General features: G+C 31.9%; 1 protein-coding gene and 2 long non-coding RNA genes across 4 annotated transcripts; 1 reads left to right on the forward strand and 2 right to left on the reverse strand.

The window, feature by feature from the left end:
• Positions 1-1218: 1218 nt before the first annotated feature.
• On the forward strand, positions 1219-13421 carry LOC143058469 (uncharacterized). 2 transcript variants are annotated; one of them, XR_012973075.1, is made up of 4 exons: positions 1219-1288; positions 3352-3544; positions 9340-10474; positions 11679-13421. It is a non-coding gene; the product is annotated as an uncharacterized LOC143058469 (long non-coding RNA). The 2 variants fall into 2 exon arrangements; XR_012973074.1 differs by lacking the exon at positions 1219-1288 and adding an exon at positions 2307-2397.
• Positions 4728-5854, reverse strand: LOC143058470 (uncharacterized). The gene is made up of 2 exons (XR_012973076.1): positions 5794-5854; positions 4728-5032 (listed from the first exon to the last, which is right to left on the reverse strand). It is a non-coding gene; the product is annotated as an uncharacterized LOC143058470 (long non-coding RNA).
• Positions 13422-13583: 162 nt separating the features above from the next.
• LOC143058952 (uncharacterized) lies at positions 13584-21518 on the reverse strand. The gene is made up of 7 exons (XM_076232431.1): positions 21411-21518; positions 19876-19927; positions 18597-18895; positions 16688-16807; positions 16045-16096; positions 14351-15145; positions 13584-13769 (listed from the first exon to the last, which is right to left on the reverse strand). The coding sequence occupies exons 3-7, from the start codon at positions 18831-18833 to the stop codon at positions 13687-13689; spliced, it is 1287 nt and encodes a 428-aa protein (XP_076088546.1). The 5' UTR covers positions 18834-18895; positions 19876-19927; positions 21411-21518; the 3' UTR covers positions 13584-13686.

Raw genomic sequence — 21518 nt, forward strand, 5'->3', positions numbered from 1 at the left:
TCATTATGATATTAAAAAAGAGTATTATAATCAATCTGTTTTCCAAGTGATTTGAAAAATTTGACAAAAAGCAAAAGCTTGACTGAAAAGATCGACGAAACGGAAAGAAGCATTTTTTTTAATGTAGAAAATCGTGAATTAAAGCTTGTTTTATAGCTAGCTAAACCTCTCAATGCCTGTGCCCAGTCAAGAATATGACAGTTGTTGTCCATTCGTTTGATGTGTTTCAGCTTTTGATTTTGCCATTTTATTAGGGATTTGTTTTTTATTTTCCCCGGAGTATTTTTGTTATTTGATTTTCACCTGTATGACAATAGCATGAACTTCCATTTTACTAACAACGATGTGTAAACAAAACTAACAGACAAAATATATCACAAATGAGGGTACAGCAGTCTACATTATGTAATAACCTTAATCCATATAAAAACAAACAAATACTCACAAGGAAGCACGAAAAGGAATATAGTCAAAGCACATTAGCAAAAATTTACAGTAACCGTTAACATAATCACATGACGTTGACAGAGCTACGTTGTATGTTGCAAAGAAACACAAAAAGGCATATATAAAAACACATAAGCAAAAATGAAAGACAAGAATACAAAAATTAGCATAGAACAATGACGAGTTGTATAAGTTCTGAGCCACGTCATATGTTTGAAAAAGGCATATAGACATTGCAAGATCTTGTTTGAGGCATATGCATACTCCTCTATTTCAATCGTCAGTAAATTTCTTTTTAACAAAATGTGCCGACAATTTTTATTTTTTATCTTAAAAAAAGTAAAATAAAAAATATACCGAACTCCGGAGACATTTCAAAACGGAAAGTTCAAAAACAAACGACAAAATCAAAAGCTCAACACAACAAACACATTCCTGACGTGGTACGGGCATTCTCGTATGTAGAAAATGGTGGGTTAAATACACCGCACTGTTTAAATAATGTTAAGCTTTATGGAAGATGCAACTGCAACTGCAACAATTGTGAATTCTAAATTGTTATTATTTTTGTTTGTTTGAATATTTTCCCTACACGTACCCCGTAATTACAAAATCCTTTTAAATTTAAACTTTTATTCAACACTTGTTACATTCAAGTATTGTGCTTAGTACGACTTTTATGGTTGAGCAACTTTATGGAAATTTAAATTACAAATTTGATTCAATAGAACTATTAGTATATAACTTCCTTTTAAATGCTTAAATATCCCATCTGCGAATAATGTGTGATTCATACTTTCAATGGCTTTGTTGTTAAAATGCCTTATCAATAACGTACGAGGTAAGAGACAGTATTTTCTCTTTATCTGTTTATTAATTTTATTTGAGTTTTCATTGAAATCTTAAATTTCTCTCTGGTTGTACGAATGTTAACATTATGTGTGTGTAAAATGATGTCCGTGCATTTGATATATAGCACATTAGCTTTTTTATCATACGGATGTGACGATATTTAAATTACCGATAATATTTCCACTAACATGACAATGCATACTCTTTGGTTCCGTTTGGCCTATGATCTTGAGACCGTTAATACATATAGTGGAACATTTCGAGGCAAAAATAATTAACCATACAAAATGTATGTCATTCCTTAAGAAAGTTAATGCCTATAAATGATAATGATCTTTCCAATATATAAAGTTTTGGCAAAAACTATAGTAAAGAGTAACATTAAGGTGGTACCCAACACTTTCACTAAAATTAATTTGGCTCGTTTATTTTTCATAAAATTTTGTTAAAGTATTTACTTTGACACTTTAACAAAAATATAAAAAATTTAAAAATTTTGAACCAACCGTTTTGTCAGAAAAATGACACTGGTTATATAGCAATTTGACAACCACCAATTTTGATCATTGAGAAGCTTAATATTCCTTTTACAACACAACGTAATTAAAACGTTTAGCTGACTTTACAGAGTTATCTCCCTGTAGTGTTAGGTACCACCTTAACCACAAAATATATCAGTAAACTAGAATATTGCGTCATGAATTACACTCTGGTCGATATTCAATAGGAACTGGTCATTTATTCAAATTTCATAGACTCGGTAGGGCTTATCGGTCCCTTTAGAACCTCTGGTTATACACATACGGGTAAACACTAGTTTTATTAATGGCTATTGATATGGTATGCATTGGTATTAATCAATATTGAAGACTATAGATGATTTCAAGTTGAAAATGTATATAGTTAAGTCTCAGTAACAGGTTTATAGTTATCACTGTAGCATAAATGCAAAGGCTGCAACAGTCCCAATTTCTTTCAGTATTTTTTCTTGTTTTATATAAATAAAACCAGTGACCACCACAGCAAACAAGAAGAGCACGTGACAATAAGATCAATAAAAATTGGCGACAAAAGGATTCAGCTTGCAGTGCTCTCATGGTACGTGTGAATGTTACCTGTCAATCAAATAAACTCATCATAGCTGGATAAAATTGTGTATTTTCGCCAGACACGCGTTTCGTCTACAAAAGACTTATAAGTGACACTTAAATTTTTCAACCAAACACTACACTACAGATTTTTTCGTTAAAGCAAATGCTGAGATCTTCGTGCGAAATGTATTATATTGCAATAGTCAATAACAAAATTAATATACAAAAATGACGAAAATTCTGAACTCCAAGGAAAATTCAAAACGGACAGTCCCTAATCAAATGGCAAAAATCAAACGATAAAACACATCAAACGAAAGGACAACTGTCATATTGCTGACTTGGTACAGGCAATTTTAAATGTAGAAAATGGTGAATTATCACCCGGTTGTTTGTTGAGTTCATTCTGCTCAGTTTTTTTTTTGTTTTTTTGTCATGTTAGTTTTTGCAGATGATTGCGTGTCTCTTTGGTCGTTATTTTGGTTATGGCGTTATCAGGGTTTTTTTCGACTTATAAGTATAAAACATCTCAGGGTGACAGAAATGCGAACTATACCAACGGGACATTCAAAGTTGCTAATAAACTGACAACGACATGGCAAAAACAAAGATAAATACGAAAACAAAATCACAAAAAACACAAAGCCACAACATACATAATATACTAAAATATGAGCAACACGAACCCCATCAAAGAATACAAGTATTCGTATACAGTTCACAATAAGTCTATTTGCTTTTGTAAATGGCTTTTGTCTAAACTGCTTTGTCGTTCGCATGATTCAGTCGAAGCATCCCTTGTTATAATGATATGGGTTTTGTTTTTTCTTTCTTTCGTGTCAGTTATTTGAAAAAAATTTTTTTAATATATAATAGAATTGAGAATGGAAATGGGGAATGTGTCAAAGCGACAACAACCCGACCATAGAGCAGACAACAGCCGTTAACATTTCTCTTGCAGGATGATCAGACGGCAGATGATTCAGACTTTGTTTCTAGTGTTAGTCTTCGACACTTAAGCAGAGAACTAAAATACAATTACTATGATTGTTATACACAGCATGAAGGAGGAATGGAATTAATGGACGGACACGCAAAAGTTATTATCAAATATATGGCAGATCAGATACTTCCAGGGAGAATCATAGAAGCCGGTATTTAATTTTTTTTTATAAGAATAGAGAACAGAGTAAAATGACAAAAATACCGAACTTCGGGGAAAATTCAAATCGGAAAGACCCAAATCAAATGGAAAAACCAAAAGCTCAAACACATCAAACGAATGGATAACAACTGTGAAATGCCTGAATAACCCATGTACTTACTTATAGATAACTTAGTACATAAAGCCAATCACTTTTATTTCGTGATACTTGTTTCTTTGAGGAAAGTGTGATTTTTTTCAAGATCATTCAATGTCTGTATAATAACTACTGTTGTAGTTGCTCGTAAATAAACTAGTATATGCATTTATAAAATCGTAAAACCGTAAACTAAATCGTAATCAATGTAAACAAATACAACCATTGAACTGTCCGATACTTTTCAATAAAACCATCAAGCTTTTATTGTGTTATAGATAACAAAATTTACGATTCCGATTTTGAGTACTTTTTTTTACATTAAGGTAGCACTACAGTCAGAATTTTCTGACTCCAATCAACAGTCTTTAAAGATTAATTTCTCCAAAACTACTCAATGGATTTTTAAAATCTTTAACTCATTTTAAAGCTGAAATATAACTCTTTCTTAATTTATATATAAGTTAATTTTTTGTTTGATTAATTTTAAAATATAGCTCATTAAATGCCAAAAAAGTGGTCTTCCAACTTGGATGAAAATTGCACATTCATGTCAAATGGTAGTAAAAACTTGTTTTCATCCCTGTAATCAACTATATACAATCTCCAAAACAGTGTCTCAGATTTTTGATATATGCCTCCAGAAAGAAGATATATTGATTTAACTGCTGAGTGCCAAACCTCATTTCACCTTTCATCTTTGGAGGCCTATAAATTCTTTTAGAAACAAATTATCCAAAAACTGGGTAACGGTATTGTAGAAAATACACCCTTTAATCATATATATCAAAGATGGGTCAATATGCGCAATTGTTTCTCCATAGGCCGTAATGGTAACGTTTTCTTCTGTTTCTCAGCCCATATCGTAAACTTGTATATGTATGATGGCTTGTTTCGAAGCTGAGACATTTTTACATATGTGGTTAAATTTTCGGGGTACGAAGTGTGATTCATTTTTCCGTAATTTAGCAAACCCCGAATATTCTTTTGCGATGTTGCTCCTCATGGAAAAAAATCCCAATTTTAACACAATAAGTTCTTTGAAATTTTAATACTTTGAACACATTTCATAGCTCCATGGTTTTTACACATTTATTCTGTGTTCCCTTATTGTCTAAATTAACACTAATGGTTCAGCTCAGTCATTTGTTTATCATAAAAATGTGTCAAATATCACTACACAGAGATTTTTTGTTTACACGTGACTTTTGTGTTCCTCATTTCAAGGCGCATTAGGGGTATTGTCCCATATTGAAATCCATAGTTCTGATTTTTCCAAATATTTTAGGTGATCTTCATCGGTATGTCATTCTAAATAAATCTGTGTATTTTTGTCCATTTCTGAAAAAAAATAAAGTCGTTTCAGCACCATATGGCAATGACACTTTTATCGCTATATTCATTTATTTTTAATACAACGTGTATGTATAATTAATTTCTTCCAGTATACCTTTACTAGTCAAAACAAGGACAAATCTTCTGATGATAACCTTAAATTACAATACACAGACCCTATTAAAGCATTCTATAACATTTTCTTGTGTCTTAAAGTGCATTTTGACAGAGATTATGCAAAAATGTAGATTTCATAAAAAAAAACACACCAAAATAACTATTCTTACTAGTGGACATCTGGTATATAATACTGTGGAAACCCCTCAAAACTACTGGGAAAGTCATTCTTATCATGTAATTAGAGTGCAATGAAGTGCAAATTTTCAAAACTTGTCCATTCACATAATTCTATTTGAGAAAAATAGGCTTTTTACATGTATTTCAGTGAAAACCCTTTATTAGTGAGAAATCCACATGAGGTATTAAAGGAAACATTGTGACATCACACAAATTATGGCGTCATTAAATAATGACAGATCAAAATAGTGCTAAATAGAGTTTGCAGTGTTACATGAGAATCAGTTGCCGCAAGATTTAACTCGAAATGTTGAGTCGAAAAGATCAGTAACCAATCCTTTTCATTTAATAGCAAGACCGTAGCAACAGTTTTCATATAAGCATATTTCTAACATACCGACTGTAATTTCATTTGCATAAATACCATAAATAAATAATTTAGAGCTTACCTAATAAATCAAAATGCTTACCAGTTATTCAGGACTTTTTAAAACCTTTAGTTTGTCATCTCATATTTAAAAGTAATGATATTCTGGAACTGAAATAAGACAAAAAAAATTAACTCAAACTGTGTTATCATTTAATTTAAATAGTTACATAAGTATTATTGAGAGAGAAAAATCTAATTCTTGAAAGTTTTATCACAAAGAAAGAAAAATGCTTATCCCTTGTGGCTTAGCCACCTTCATTTAAACTGTTTATATTAGAAGCAATGAGTAGTAGCTAACTAGCTTAATACATGTAGTTGAATAGCAATATTTTGTTCAAGAAGGTTTGACCCTCCCCCTTTTTCACTGAGAAATGACAATATCTTGTGTTTTGCTCGTGTGCATTAACAATAGTAATTCGTGATTTTCTTAATACATGTACATGGTTTTTTTCTGTTTATTTGCATATGATATCTACTGACCAGGGTCAAATCATTGGATAAAAGCACATGTATGATGTATCTCACTTTACTCGTGTGAAGTGTGTTATCTCCCTTGATTATCAGCTATTCCTGTAGACCAGAGTGATAATTGCATAACAAAGACTATATTGTGTCATGTTTACTTACAATTTATTTATATTACATGTAAGTTTTTCTTGCCTTTTTCAATTGAATAAACAATTCATTTCGGATCTTTCGGGGGTAAACAAAGTTATGATTGTGCCTAAAAAAAAGTGTTCAGCCCCGTGCCAGTAATGCATTTAAAAGTGAAAATTTTATTGAATTTTTGCTGTTCTTTATCAATAATATTTATCTGAAATCATTTATGATAACTAGGTATAAATAAAAAACTACTAACCATCATTTTAACAATTTTCTGTGGTGTACAAGGTGAAATTAGCTTAAGATATCTCTGGATCCTTTCTTACAAGATGGGTCAATATGCGCAATTGTTTCTCCATAGGCCGTAATGGTAACGTTTTCTTCTGTTGCTCAGCCCATATCGTAAACTTGTATATGTATGATGGTTTGTTTCGAAGCTGAGACATTTTTACATATGTGGTTAAATTTTCGGGGTACGAAGTGTGATTCATTTTTCCGTAATTTAGCAAACCCCGAATATTCTTTTGCGATGTTGCTCCTCATGGAAAAAAATCCCAATTTTAACACAATAAGTTCTTTGAAATTTTAATACTTTGAACACATTTCATAGTTCCATGGTTTTTACACATTTATTCTGTGTTCCCTTATTGTCTAAATTAACACTAATGGTTCAGCTCAGTCATTTGTTTATCATAGAAATGTGTCAAATATCACTACACAGAGATTTTTTGTTTACACGTGACTTTTGTGTTCCTCATTTCAAGGCGCATTAGGGGTATTGTCCCATATATATCAAAGTCAAGCCAAAGGGGGTACCCACAAAGTTTCTATTTTCATTTTTTCCTTACAATTTTCATGAAAAATTGTTCTGAGAAATGACCTAAAAACTGAATTTCCCCCTTAGAACCCCTATAAAGTCAATATAAATACAAACTTCCACTGGGAACACCCCAGGAGTGTTCTGATGTACCATAACTATGTCAATAGAACCACACACTTTGTGTCTTTGATGCTCTAATGCTGTAAATTTTGCATTATATGTGAACTGTCCAACACTAACTTGGCATTTGGCGGGAGTTTGACGTCACAGATATGACCAACATCTGCGATGAAGTAATTAAATATAGACAAAGCTCCACCTCTTTCCAGACAGTCTCAGATAAGAGAAATACATGATTGACCAGCTGCATTAAATCAATGTTTAACATCATTATTCTCTATATATAAAGAATAATTTTCATTTGAATTTTAAAAAAGAAATAAACTATGTCTGAAATTAGCTAGAACATTAAAAGTGTGCATCAAAAAGCATGTTCATTAAAAGATCAAGACCACCCTTTTCTTGAAAATACATTTAATTTAAATAGGACTGAAAAAATACACATGATCTGAAAATTAGTTAAAATTCATAAAACTGTATTTAAATGAAGAAGACCAAAGAGAAGAAATTTATACAGGCAGTCAGAGGCTTTCAAAAATACTTCCCCTCGAGATCTCTTTTCCATAGTACTTTTTTTCCTTTTTGGTAGATTTTTTCCCTTTTAAGTTTTTTTTTCTTTTTCTTTGTTCTCTTCCATGTTATATAAAGTATATTTGTTGCAAAACAATGAGATAAAAATAGAATATTTATCTTGTGGTCAGGGATTAACAGCTGGACACTGCCACTGGTATCAACAGATGATTGACATATTAGCCCCTCCCAAATGCCTATATATTTAGATTAATTACCATGTGCTTTTATTTACATAAAATCATTATCAATTTACTCCCTGTTGTGATATGATAATGACTTTGGGATTTTTACAAAATGTTCAGAATAATACTTACTTCAAAATTATGTGATAAAAAAAATATGATCAAAAAATCATTGTTAGACTGTAGTGCTACCTTAAATATGCATTCAGTAACCAATTGTAATTGAACGAAAGCAAAATTAGCTTGTATTAAATTGATATAATAGGTAAAAAATATTTGTCGCAGACATATGCCTGCGTTGAACTTTAATCATGAGTGAACTTATAGTTTGATTTGTTTTCTCTTTATAAAAGGAAGGCGGATTAACCATAGGGGCATTCAAACATTCAAAAAGTTAAAAAAAAAATTAAAAAAAAACAGAAACGCCATGGCATTAAAAGAAAAAGACCAGACCAACAGACATACAATAGTACGCAACATAGAAAATTAAAGACAAAGCAAAATATTCTTATCCACCCCAAAAAAATTCGAGTGAACTCAAGTCCAGAAGGATTTTATAAGATTTTCAAAAATGGCATTTTAAACTATATGTATTCAAATTATGTAAAAGAAAAAAAGAAAAATCAAAAAAATACTGCACTCCGAGGAAAATTCAAAACGGAGAGTCCCTAATCAAGTAGAGTTTGGATGGCAAAATATTTAATGGCATTACTTGAAGAAACCGAAAGAATTTCTAATATCTGGCAAATGTCAAAAACAAGAGGAACGAACATCTTTAAACATTTAATACATCGATGATTAAATCCTCAGAATCGTTATTATAGTGATACAAAGCCAATGATATTAAGACGCAAAGTGCATATGTGTCTTAAAAATCTACATTTGCTACCAATATGGCCGTAAGTTAAGTTAACATTTAATCCTGATTTTGATATTTCTTTTATCAATGGTCAATTTTACGTAACTTTTCCTTTTTTCCAAGTTCTCACTTATGTCTTAAAACTCGAATTGATACAAAAAACACGAATATTTAATGTTTAGTTGGTATTTACTTTACTGGGTTTGTACTTACATGAATATTATTATTAATGCGTTTCCCTGAGTTTTAGTTTGTTACCCCGATTTTGTTTTTTGTCCATAGATTTATGAGTTTTGAACAGCGGTATACTACTGTTGCCTTTATTTTGTACTTACATGAGCAGCACGACGCGCTAAAATACTCGGGTTTGATCTGCTTACACTCCAAAGCAACTAAGATCACCTTCGGGTTTTTTATTTATCTCTTTAGGAAGCAGAGCAGAAGGAACCATGACACCTTCTCACGATGGCTTAGGCTATACTCTACAGGCTGACTCTGACTTCATGTATGAAGTCGATACAACTGGCTTCAACACTACTTTTACTCTTGAGGACACAGAACATCCCGGATTTGTAAATCTATGTATTGATTCGAAAGAACACCTACCCTATATATTTCTTAATTCCGTACTGGAGAATGAAATTACAAAATGTATGAGACTATCTCCTTCGAAAATAAAACTTCACCTATCCATAGCGTTTGAAATTCTTATATCTATGATGAAAAACAATATTGAAAACATAGATCATGATATTTTCGAAGGCTTCGAGACTAGAACAGAAATCATAGGCCCAGCTGTTAGATTAAAGTGCTTTCCTCAAGAAGAAATATTCGAGCCTGAATGCATATTAATGTTAGGCGAAGAAGACGAATTAGAAGACACGGATTTGCCACAAAGTTTAAAAGTAAGAGAAATCGACGTAGCCTTGGCGATTAAATTTAACAAATGGCCGAAACAAGCATCGGGTTGGTTGACTCGTGAACGAAAATGGCCAAACAAGCCTTTATTAAAAACCTCAGTAGATGAAGGTTGTCACGTGGTTGCAAAATCAAGTACTGAAGACATCACTAACTATGAATGGAGGATGTCATTTGCAAGAGTGGATTGTATTTTATTAAAATTCATTCCAAATACTTCACAATGTAAACATTGTTATAGAATTTTTAAATGTTTCGTCAAGTATCACTTGTCTCACCCGAAGCTTGTTTCAACTTACTATTGTAAGACAATTTTTCTATGGACACTTGAAAGATTTCCGCCGGATACATGGACAGAAGACAATTTAGGTCATAGATTTCTAGGTCTTCTCGATAGTCTTTTGCATGCCCTTGTAATGCGCCAGTTACCTCAGTACTACATCCCATTGGATAATTTGCTAAAAAAATTTAAAGATAAGACAGATTTTGTGGACACAGTTTGTCAAAAACTGTCCGACATTCGACGAAATCCACTCAGTTACATTTATAGGTTAGGAACTAACGCCTGGGATGATGAAATGCAAGGTTTTACTATTGAAGAAATGATTCATTGGAATGAGAAACCAGAAAAAGACCGCTATCCAACGTAAGTAAATAATCCATTTTGTTATTTGCTGGTGTCCTTTATTCTTCGCATATCGGACTTTAAAAAAAAAATTTTTTTTTAAGAAAACCCAAAGAGGACTGGAATTAAATTAAATGCACATGTTTTTAAATTTCCTGTACAATGTTGTATGACACATGTACATGTCAGTGCTCCCACTGATTAACCAAACATGGGTATGAATACTATTGAAAAAATCTCCGTGCAAAAATCAATTGAACATTCTACAAAATAATTTGAAACCTTTTAATGGTAATGAAAATTTGGAGAAATGGTTTCCAACAAAATTGAAAATGATCTATGCAGCATTGAAGATTACCATTCGATCGGATTCAGATCTGGCTTAAATGCTTACTTTTAAAAAAAATAGAAAATTTGCGAGAAATGCAAACACTCTCATTGTTGAAATAATGGTAAATATTTTCCATATGGTATGAAATGGTTTGTTATGGTACAATTTGGTTTAATGTTCATGGAACGAAATGACAAATTCATTGTGCGAAATAGAAGTTCTGAGTACGAAATGGTAATGGTGCACAATGACTAGATACCGGACAAAATAATTATTAGTTTAAGAAAGAACAAAATTTCAGAGTTTTATTTATTTTAATATCTAAGAAGGAAAGGTTACTTCAGACTCTTTTTAATGACTAATGTTTCTTAGAATTAAATATGAAATCATGCATTCATTTAGAAACCAAAGGGGAAAACATTGATGAAAGTGAATAATTCTGTACCCTAGTATTCTTTTTACATCAAAACAGGAATTTTAACCAATATAAATTCTAATATAATACGATGGCAATCACGATCAAATAACGGTCAACTCTAATTCTAATTTTCGAGTGTATGTCAGGCTTTGAAATCACAATTTACTATAATTTTCAGAATCACGATAGTGAAATACACTTATTTTGATATAATAACATTTAAAGCGCGTTTATCAAGATTTTGATTATAAAGCCGATTATTTAAACCAAATAAGAATGAGAACAATTTCCAACTCTATCTGTGAAATCACAACCGAATTTAATTTGACATTTGCCTGATATATAAACTGCTCATTCGTTAATAAGTTTCTGAATGACAATTGTGTAATTTAAAAGAAATGAAATTCAATACTTCAATCTCTAATTAAATGTATATATGTATGATATGTCAACATTTTATATTTTCTTTCTTTTAGGGCAGAACAGGACATATTGTATGAACGAAATCAAGATACAGAAAAGTAACACAATCTTATTATGGGAACTAGGGGGGCTAAAACATAAACGCATTTTTTTTACTTCATGCATATGGCATGATAAATGTAATTACCGAAAGGCAAACCACATTAAACCAATCGGACTAATAAATACGAAAAATGGGACAAAGCGGCCATTATTATTCAGTATTAAAATCCCCCTGAAAATACTCTTACTCGTGACGCTAAATCTTTTTTTTTTCTCTTTAAACAATTATGAGCTTCGTCTTTGTTTTCCTTGGAAACAGGTATGGCTGTCCATCTTAGATGATCTTAGATAAGGAGTGTAATAAATTCCTTATCTCCCTATCTTAAATTAATCGCGTTACCTTGTCTGCTTTGAGTGTTTGTTATAAATATTTATATTTATTAAATTGAAAAGTGTCAGGGTATTTCATCTGGTCCAGTCGAGATCAGTAGTCTTAAAAACAAAACATAATAAATAAATTGGAAGGAACCAGCACTAAAAAAGAGCTTTACTCAACAGCTGACCCTGACAGAGCAAGCTGCGACCTTCAACGTCTATCAATGGTTAGGCTAGTTGGTATGTTTTTTTATGAATAATACAACGAGATCATGTGTGTTTGTCAATTAAACAACAAAAGAACCAACAAAAGAACCAAATGACTTAAAGTGTTCAACAATAGACAAATAACATTTGTCAAGTATCAATAAAACAAAAAAAATGAATCTGCCAAAATCTTTAATTGCTAGGAAGACTTATAAAAGAAAAAGAAATACATACGAAAAATAAAATACAGAAATACAGGAGCAGCAGCTTACTTTGATATTATGTTAAAAAAAAGAGAAAAAAAACACACCATACAATAAAATAAAAACAACAAAAAAACGAATAAAAAAAAACAACAACATAACCCGAACAAACATATCAACAATGCACAACAAAACGTGCCAAAGACACTCGAAGCTATATACTCAAAATAATCTTGGTTTTAACTGACTGCAGAGTTTTATGTCTTATAAAGCAGAGGCTCTTAACAGCATGTGTCGCTCAACTTGGTCCATGTGCATATTCAAGAAAGGACACTCTCCAACAGTGTAGACAAGAATAAAGTTCATGACAAAAATATGTTTTGTTTATCTTCTGACACATCTTTTAAACTTGATACCTTAAGGTGGCTCGGGTGTCTTCCGCAATCTTGGATTTTGAAAAGCAGATAAATTCGGTCTATATATTTGTTGAAATGTGCAAATGTTGAGAGTTGTATGTTATTTATGTAAAAGACTTTTGACATAAATATCGAAAATTGTGTGTTTTATCATAATTGTAGTTGTGAATTCCCCAAAACACCTTGTTCGTGTTTGATCGTATTTTCTTCAACTTTGCCAAATAAATGGAGATAACTCAAATAAAGTAATTTTTATAAAAGAATGTGTTATGAATTTATCTATTTTGACCTGTAGCAAGAAAACAAGTTCGATGACCCCGTTTTTTTTCTTTTTCTTATCTGAAAGCAAGTTATCAGAGCAATCTTCTCACTTTTTATTTTAAAGTTCTTATAAAATGTTTTCTTTTTATGACACAAAATTTGATTTTCCGTGCATAATCTATACAAAATCTGACAATTTTTGCACAACTTGTAGCGTGAAAAAAAGTCCCGTGACCCATACGTTTTAATATCTTTTTGACAAAAGCATGATAAAAAAGACAGAAAGGTTTTAGAAAAATAAACGGACGATGCACAATGACGACCACTACAACGACGACGACGACGACGACTGACATCAAGTGATGAAAAATGAAAAAAGCTCACAGTTTGGCCAGTTGAGCTTAAAAAGGTTATAGTAAACTGTTTTAGTTATTATTCTAATTTTATTTCTATTTGGGTTTAGTAATGACCATAAAAACAATATTTGAAATTTCACTTCACAATATTTTGTATATACTTTGTTTTCAATAGAAAGAAATAATATTCCAAAAAATGTTTTACAACAGATATATTAATATGGAAACTTTGATTGTCAGAAGACTTATGACCTCTTTCTGTGTATGCGTAACTGCTCCAGAATCTGAAATATATAAAAACATCTTCAGGTTATATTTATCCAATATATATACAATATTAGGTCAATGTCAGGAAAATATAAACTTTTTTGTATAAGGGCTGAGAAACTGGAGAAGAGACAAGTTCTAATATTGTTTTTATACTGCAACTTAAATTAATACAGTGATAGCTTTTTAAATCATAACACAAATGTCAAACTTATTTTTAATGGACCTCTGATTGTACATGTTGAGAAAGTGTCCCATGATGAAAATAACATTATACAACATACAGTCATGTAACTATATTTAGGAAATAAACTAGTTGCAGTATACTGTAGTTTACTGTATGCTACCATTTGTTAACCTACCATTGCATATTATCCTGAAAGTCTTGAAAGTTTCTCAAATAAAAAATTGAAATGTTATATAAAACATATTTTGTGTACCTTTTTGTATTGGTTTTGTTTGATGAAATTAGTGTTAAAGACAGAACTGGATAATAGTCTCGGGCTAACTTATAGAGGAATGATGGAAAAGAAAAAGGTTATACTTAAATATGGACAAATATTTATACTTATTTATTTTCAAGGTAGGATGTACTTACCAACATTAATAACATCAATCCTGCTTGTTGTTGTTGTTAATTGCGTCGTTGTGGCTGTCGAGGCTGTTATTTGGATTTGTGAAGAAGGAAATGAGACGTTGTTTGTTATTGAAAAAGATGGTTGCACGTAAATCGTTTGAGTTGGCATAATAATGTCAGTAGATTGTATCATATTATTGTTAGTAGATTGTAGTGTATCACTACTCAACAATACTGCTAAACTATTTACAGAATATCTGGTAGAAGATGAAGGCATATAACTCCTTTCTGGAGGCGTGTGTTTGCTGGATTTCGATGACACTATACTGTTGGGAAAAGTTGCCTGATCAAAAGTAGTGTAGGTCTGCACGTGATCGCTTAAAGATGGCACTTGATGACCTATTGGCATATTACTGCTGTGGAGGGGTAGCACGTAACTAGACGAACGATATTCGTAGATAGTTTGGCTCGGTTTTGGTATACCTGATATAGTTGCCTGATGCTGTTCAGAAATGCTAATTGGATGTGGTATTTTACTACTATCAGACTGAGACGCCTGGTCACTTAATGAAGGAAAAACAACGACTGTTGTGTGCTCCAATGGATCACTCAATATGGAACTGTCAAGCGAGCTACCACGGTCATTAGTTGTATTTTTTAGCTGTGCAACTGATGTGGTTTTTAAATATAATGCGCAAGAATGACAACATTCAACTTGTACGAGATGGCAATCTTTTGGAGAGTTGGTTACTACATCTGTACATGACCAGCCGTTAGAAGATACTGGTCCAAAAACATCTCCATACAGACATGATTCTAAAAAAAAAAATTTACAACAGTAATCATACCTTTTTATAATTACTCAATTGAAGATAATTTTTGAAATCGTATGAATATTTTGTCAATATTTTTTTTTCAAATTTAAAACAACATGTACAAAACATTATGAATACATGAAATACTCGCGTAAGCAAGGATTATATTAAATCTTGATCTGTATACCATTAATTTCGTGTAAAAACAAAACAGAAATTTCAACTGGAAACAAGTTCATATCAATAGTGACTTTATAATAACTTGCTTACCCTTCCAGAGTACCTAAGATCACCCCCAGTTTTTTTAGGGGGTTCGTGTTGCTCAGTCTTTTGTTTCTAAAATGTGTCATGTGTACTTTTATTTCATGTATGTCTTTCTCATGTTTTATCCATGGCGTTGTCAGTTTATTTTCATTTTATGAGTATCTTTCGCCCCTCTTTTATTATAATCCCAAAATAAATATAGAGTGCTAATCGGTATATATATCTAGGTGGTAGTAGCTAAACGTTATTCTAATCTTGTAAATCAATGATAAAACAGATAAATCAAGTTAACAAGCAAAAACCAACCACCGAGGGAATCACAGGAACACTATGAACTTAATCGAGTGTTGCTTGGGTTAATGTTTCTTACTTCCGGATAAACAACAAGAACTCAATTTGTGTCTGGAAACATCCATCGATCGGTGAACAAACGAAGGGACAAAAAAGAAAATCAATATATGCTACCATTTATGAGCATATTATGATTTTAGAAATATTTTGTTTGTGTTACTATTATTTACCTCAATAAGTATGTGTAAAGAACATGTCAAAAGAAGATGTGATATGAATGCCAAATTGACAACTGTTCACAAGAAACCAAATACATTTGCAAGTTCATTTTAATCGCATACTCACCGTCTCCTGAAGGTGCTTTCGAATCCTTGGTGCATATTCCAGACATACACCACTAAAATAGACAGAAACATCATACATAACTAAATTGGAAATAGGTACCAGGATTATAATGTAATGCGCCAGATGCACGTTTCGTCTGCATAAGACTCATCAGTGACGCTCAGATCAAAATAGTTATAAAGCCAAACAAGTGCAAAGTTGAAAAGCATTTGTTTAAACTGAATATTATCAAAGGTTAATGGTGGTTATGTAAATGGAATAAAGAGCTGCGCCATGAATGCATTATAGGCCTACCTCAAGAAACATTGATAGATATTTGCCTACTCTTTTGGTAGAACTGGTACGATATAAATTTTATTATATCAACTGAATCCAAATTATTCTCACAATAAACTACAAAAAATGTACTATGTTTGTTTGGTTAATCATGCAATTTGGTCCATTTAACAGAACTATTATCATCTTTCATACAATTGGGAGGTTTGGTAAGATATAAAAAGAGGTTTTCCTCTCCATTTTTTTCGGACAATGCATGAACAAAGTCAGGAAAAGGTCCGTTGTTTTACTCGTTCCGTTGATTAAAATGTTTTGAAAATACCTTTTAAATAGATTTTTTTTTAACTTTTTTGAACTGATGAGTTACCTTGATATTCCCACATAAGGTTCCATCTAATGCTGAAGCTGACCCACATGATGATGAATTAGCGGGATTTGAGCACCACATTGTCTTGCAAATGGATGTAAAGTCTCCTTGATATAGTTCCTGTGATCAAAATAAGACTGTTTAATAAAGACGTAATTTATAATTTTAGGTAAACAAAACATGAGCCAACAAAAATATGAACACGATATCAGATGATGTGCATTAAATCAGCGATATGTCACGGTGCGACCTTCAACAATGAACAAAAGCACTACCGCACAATAAGATTTTTTCGGACAATATATTTTGACAGTTTAATTATGGCGTGATATCCTTAACTAGAGGCTCTAAAGAGCCTGTGTCGCTCACCAAAGGACACAGATGGATTCATGACAAAATTGTGTTTTGGTGATGGTGATGTGTTTGTAGATCTTACTTTACTAAACATTCTTTCTGCTCACAATTATCTACATCTATAATGAACTTAGCCTAGTAGTTTCAGTGGAAAATGTTAGTGATAATTTACAAATTTTATGAAAATTGTTAAAAATTTACTATAAAGAGCAATAATTCCTACGGGGCTCAATTGACCATTTTGGTCATGTTGAACTTATATTTAGGTCTTACTTTGCTGTACATTTTTGCTGTTTACAGTTTATCTCTATCTATAATAATATTCAAGATAACATCAAAAAAACGGCAAAATGTCCTTAAAATGACCAATTCAGGGGCAGTAACCTAACAACCGGTTATCCAATTCATCTGAAGCAGTTAGATCTTGACCTGATAAACATTTTCACCTCTGTCAGATACCCTCTAACTGCTTTGGTTTTTGAGTTATAAGCCAAAAACTACATTTTACCCCTATGTTCTATTTTTAGCCATGGCAGCGATTTTGGTTGGTTGGCCGAGTCACCGGACACATTTTTTAAACTAGATAACCATATGATGATTGTGACCAAGTTTAGTTAAATTTGGCGTAGTAGTTTCAGAGGAGAAGATTTTTCTAAAAGATTACTCAGATTTTCGAAAAATGGTTAATAATTGACTATAAAGAGCCATAACTCCTTAAGAGGTAAACTGATCGTTTTAGTCATGTTGACTAATTTGTAAATCTTGCTTTGCTGAACATTATTGTTGTTTACAGTTTATCTCTATCTATAATAATATTCAAGATAATAACCAAAAGCAGCAAAATTTCCTTAAAATTACCAATTCAGGGGCAGCATCTTAACAACGGGTTGTCCGATTCATCTCAAAATTTCAGGGCAGATAGATCTTGCGCTGATAAACAATTTTAATCCATGTCAGATTTGCTCTAAATGCTTTGTTTTTTAAGTTAAAAGCCAAAAACTGCATTTTACCCCTATGTTGTATTTTTAGCCATGGCGGCCATCTTGGTGAGCTTAAAATAATATTTTACTATCAAGGTTACAAACGTACAGGTAATATAAACAGACATTGTTATTAGACCTCATCATGTGTTATAATGGGTATAATTAGGAATCGGATTTCAAATAGTTGTCGTTTGTTGATGTAGTTCATAAATTTTTCTCGTTTCTCGTTTTTTTTAGAAAGATTAGACCGTTGGTTTTCCCCTTTGAATGGTTTGACACTAGTCATTATTCGGGCACTTTATAGCCTACTGTTCGGTTTGAGCCAAGGCTCCGTGTTGAAGACCGTACTTTGAGTTAAAAGGGTTAACTTTTACAAATCATGACTTGGATAGAGAGTTGTCTCATTGTCTTTCGTACCACATCTTCTTATATTTAAATAATCAGATTTTCACTCTGTAAATTCCTTATTTAAATAAAAAGGAGAAGCGTTTTAATAACATTACAGCTCATTGCACATTATTAAACTTGTCATTTGGATAAAAGATTTTGTATATCGATTTTGTTTCACTTACTCGGCAAAAAAACGATCCTGCTCCTAAAATACTTTGACATTGGTCGTCCACACCCAATGTAAGTGGTGGCACGCTGCTGGTTGAAACGGGTTCTGTATAACTAGTTGTTTCAACATTATTTGTATAAGTTGACGAGGGTTTTGAGGCAGTTGAAGTTTTTAGATATAATGCACAAGAATGACAACACTTCATATGAATGGCACTGTTATTACAATATCTAGGAGAATTGTTCATCATGTCTGTACATGTCCAGCCGTTTTTAAATACTGGTCCTATCTTATCTCCATATAAACAGATTTCTATAAGATACATTGTCATAATTACGTACAATTTTGACTAATGAATAATCATAAATGTGTCCGTATACGACAAAAGAGCAACTCCACTCAAAATGTTTCTTCTGTTCATTTGCCTTTAAAGCAAAAATGTTATGTTTTTATTTGAACGCCACTGACGAATCCTATGTTTGATTTGCATTAGTTTAATGTGTTCCCGTACTTGTTTTGTATGCTCTTATATATATTACAGTTATCGATTTTTTTGCTAGTGAAAAAGCTGTTTATGGTTATTTTATTGTTAAATTTGTCTTTGAGGATAGTTGTCTCATATATCATCTCCTTATTTTCATAACTAACTCATAAAATCATACGTCTTGTATCTTGAGTTTTTTTATTGGTTTTTTTAACTAGTTCGTTTTAATTTTTATCAAAGACATCGATACCATCTGATAAATTGTAAATGCAGACATTAGTAAGTCGGAAAATAAAGATTCTACATTTGTTCTATTTACAATATCATTTGAAATTGGAACTGATTCAAAGGTCAGAAGGATAGACTAATTCACGTCACGCACATAACAAAATATCAACCACCTACTTAGACGAGTGAATAATTTTATATTACATATATTTACGATATTTCTTTTTCTCAGCATTATAACGAAGCGGAATTTGTCAAAGTATAGAATTCGAAAATGAATTGTGGATTTTTATTACATAATTTGGAAAACAATATTATGTCATTTCTAGAATGTTTTAGGATTGCAACAGAAGAGTTAATAAATGCATCTATGCATAAAGTAAAATCACAGAAATACCGAAAACTTTGAGGAAAATTCAAAACGGAATGCATGCATCATTCACAACTCCCTCTCCTTTACAAAATTGGAAATCAAAGGTACAGTATATCGCAGATTTTGAACGAACCACGGAATACTTATCCGAATCATTTGACATCTATTAAGAAAGTGGAACGTTTTGGTTCGAATAGATAAACTTACCATCGCCTAGAGGTGCATTGACATCTGAGGTACATACTCCTGATATACACCACTAACGAAAGAGTAAATAGTTCAAAAAGAGAATACAACATAGTACACGGATGCCTCACTCGCACTATCATGTTCTATTTTCAGTGGACCGCAAAATTGGGCTCAAGACTAGACTAAATTAGAAAGATCGTGTCATAAGAAACATCCGTACTAAATTTCAATTTGATTGGACTCCAATTTCATCAAAAACTCTAAAGCGAGAGACGGACGAACGGACGGGCGAACGGACGGACGGACGAACGAACGGACGCACAGACAGAAAACATAATAGCAATAAATGGGGCATAAAAACACTGTAACAAATTCACAGAAATATTTGATGAATCCAGTTTGTCAATTGACACTTGGCATTATGACCAGAAGTTTCCAAGTATGGAGGTGAATAGCAATTTTCGTTTTCATTTTTGACATGCAAATTTCATTTTGGAGATTTTGTAACTACTCTTTATATGTAAACTTGTGTTGTCAGATCGATCTTCGACTTTTTTTCTATTGCAATATGCATCTTTGATAATAATCTGTTAAATGTTGTTTACGCAATAACTCCTAAATCCATCGTCTTGAGTGTAATTAATAGCGATAACAGAGATTGTGAGTGTCCATTTATGGCTTGTTCTGATTTTATACATTTAAGAGGTGTGGAATGAATGCACTGTTAATTAATTGGTGTTCTTAAAATTTAAGGACATTTGGTATCCCAGAAATAATATTAATTATTTTTACCAGTATTTGTTAAACGCACTTTGCATGCATTCATTTAAGGTTTATACTGTATTATACTGGATAAGACTAAATTCTAATATGACGTCCTTATTACGCTTTGTAGTCAGAACCGTGTTCTAATTAGCACAAAACATGTTTGACACATGCGCACAAGATTACTGTTTATATCAAAGTTATTTCCATCGTTATCCTATAAAATATATACATTCAAGTAGCTTACATAACCTTTTATAATATATGTTATATCGAACAACATATATTTACCCTGCTCGTATTTTCTAAACTTATCAAATATCAAATGTAATGTACAGACTCCTCGGGGAGGAAACGGGAACAGCTAAACATTTTTATGGTATTTTCGTACGCTTCGACCTATAAAAATACTGTATTTGTCCTATTAGAATCGAAATAATTCCTTCATGTCATGCTCTATGCTCATTTTAACATGGGTAGGCATTATATTTGATCACATTTTACACCTCGCTAACGCTCAGTGTAAAATATCGACAAATATAATGCCTACCCATGTTAAAATGAGCATAGAGCATGACATGAAGGAATTATTTTTAAAATAGATTGTTTGGTGCGGACTTCTCGTAATGCCATTTTATAACTTTATTGAGTACCAAAAATTAGCGTTTAAGGTAAAAAAAAAAAAAAGAAACATTAAGTTAATTTTAATCCGTAAAATACGTAAAATTTTCGTGGAATAGCTTAATGTTTTAAATGTCTGAAACATCATGAATAGTGTTTTATGTTACCTTGTGATTGCCACATAAAGTTCCGTCTGACGCCGACGCTCTGTAACAGGATGGTGAATTTGATGAACACCACAGTTTTGAACATATAGATGAAAAGTTTCCGTTATA

Source organism: Mytilus galloprovincialis, chromosome 14 (genome assembly GCF_965363235.1).
Source record: "Mytilus galloprovincialis chromosome 14, xbMytGall1.hap1.1, whole genome shotgun sequence".
NCBI lineage: Eukaryota > Metazoa > Mollusca > Bivalvia > Mytilida > Mytilidae > Mytilus > Mytilus galloprovincialis.

Coding starts and splice junctions, on each gene's coding strand:
- LOC143058952 (XM_076232431.1), bottom strand. CDS start 18,833: ATGATGAACAATTCTCCTAGATATTGTAATAACAGTGCCATTCATATG. Junction 16,808..18,596: donor CAGGATCGTTTTTTTGCCGA/GTAAGTGAAACA, acceptor TTTTGATCACAG/GAACTATATCAAGGAGACTT. Junction 13,770..14,350: donor GATTGATGTTATTAATGTTG/GTAAGTACATCC, acceptor TATATATTTCAG/ATTCTGGAGCAGTTACGCAT.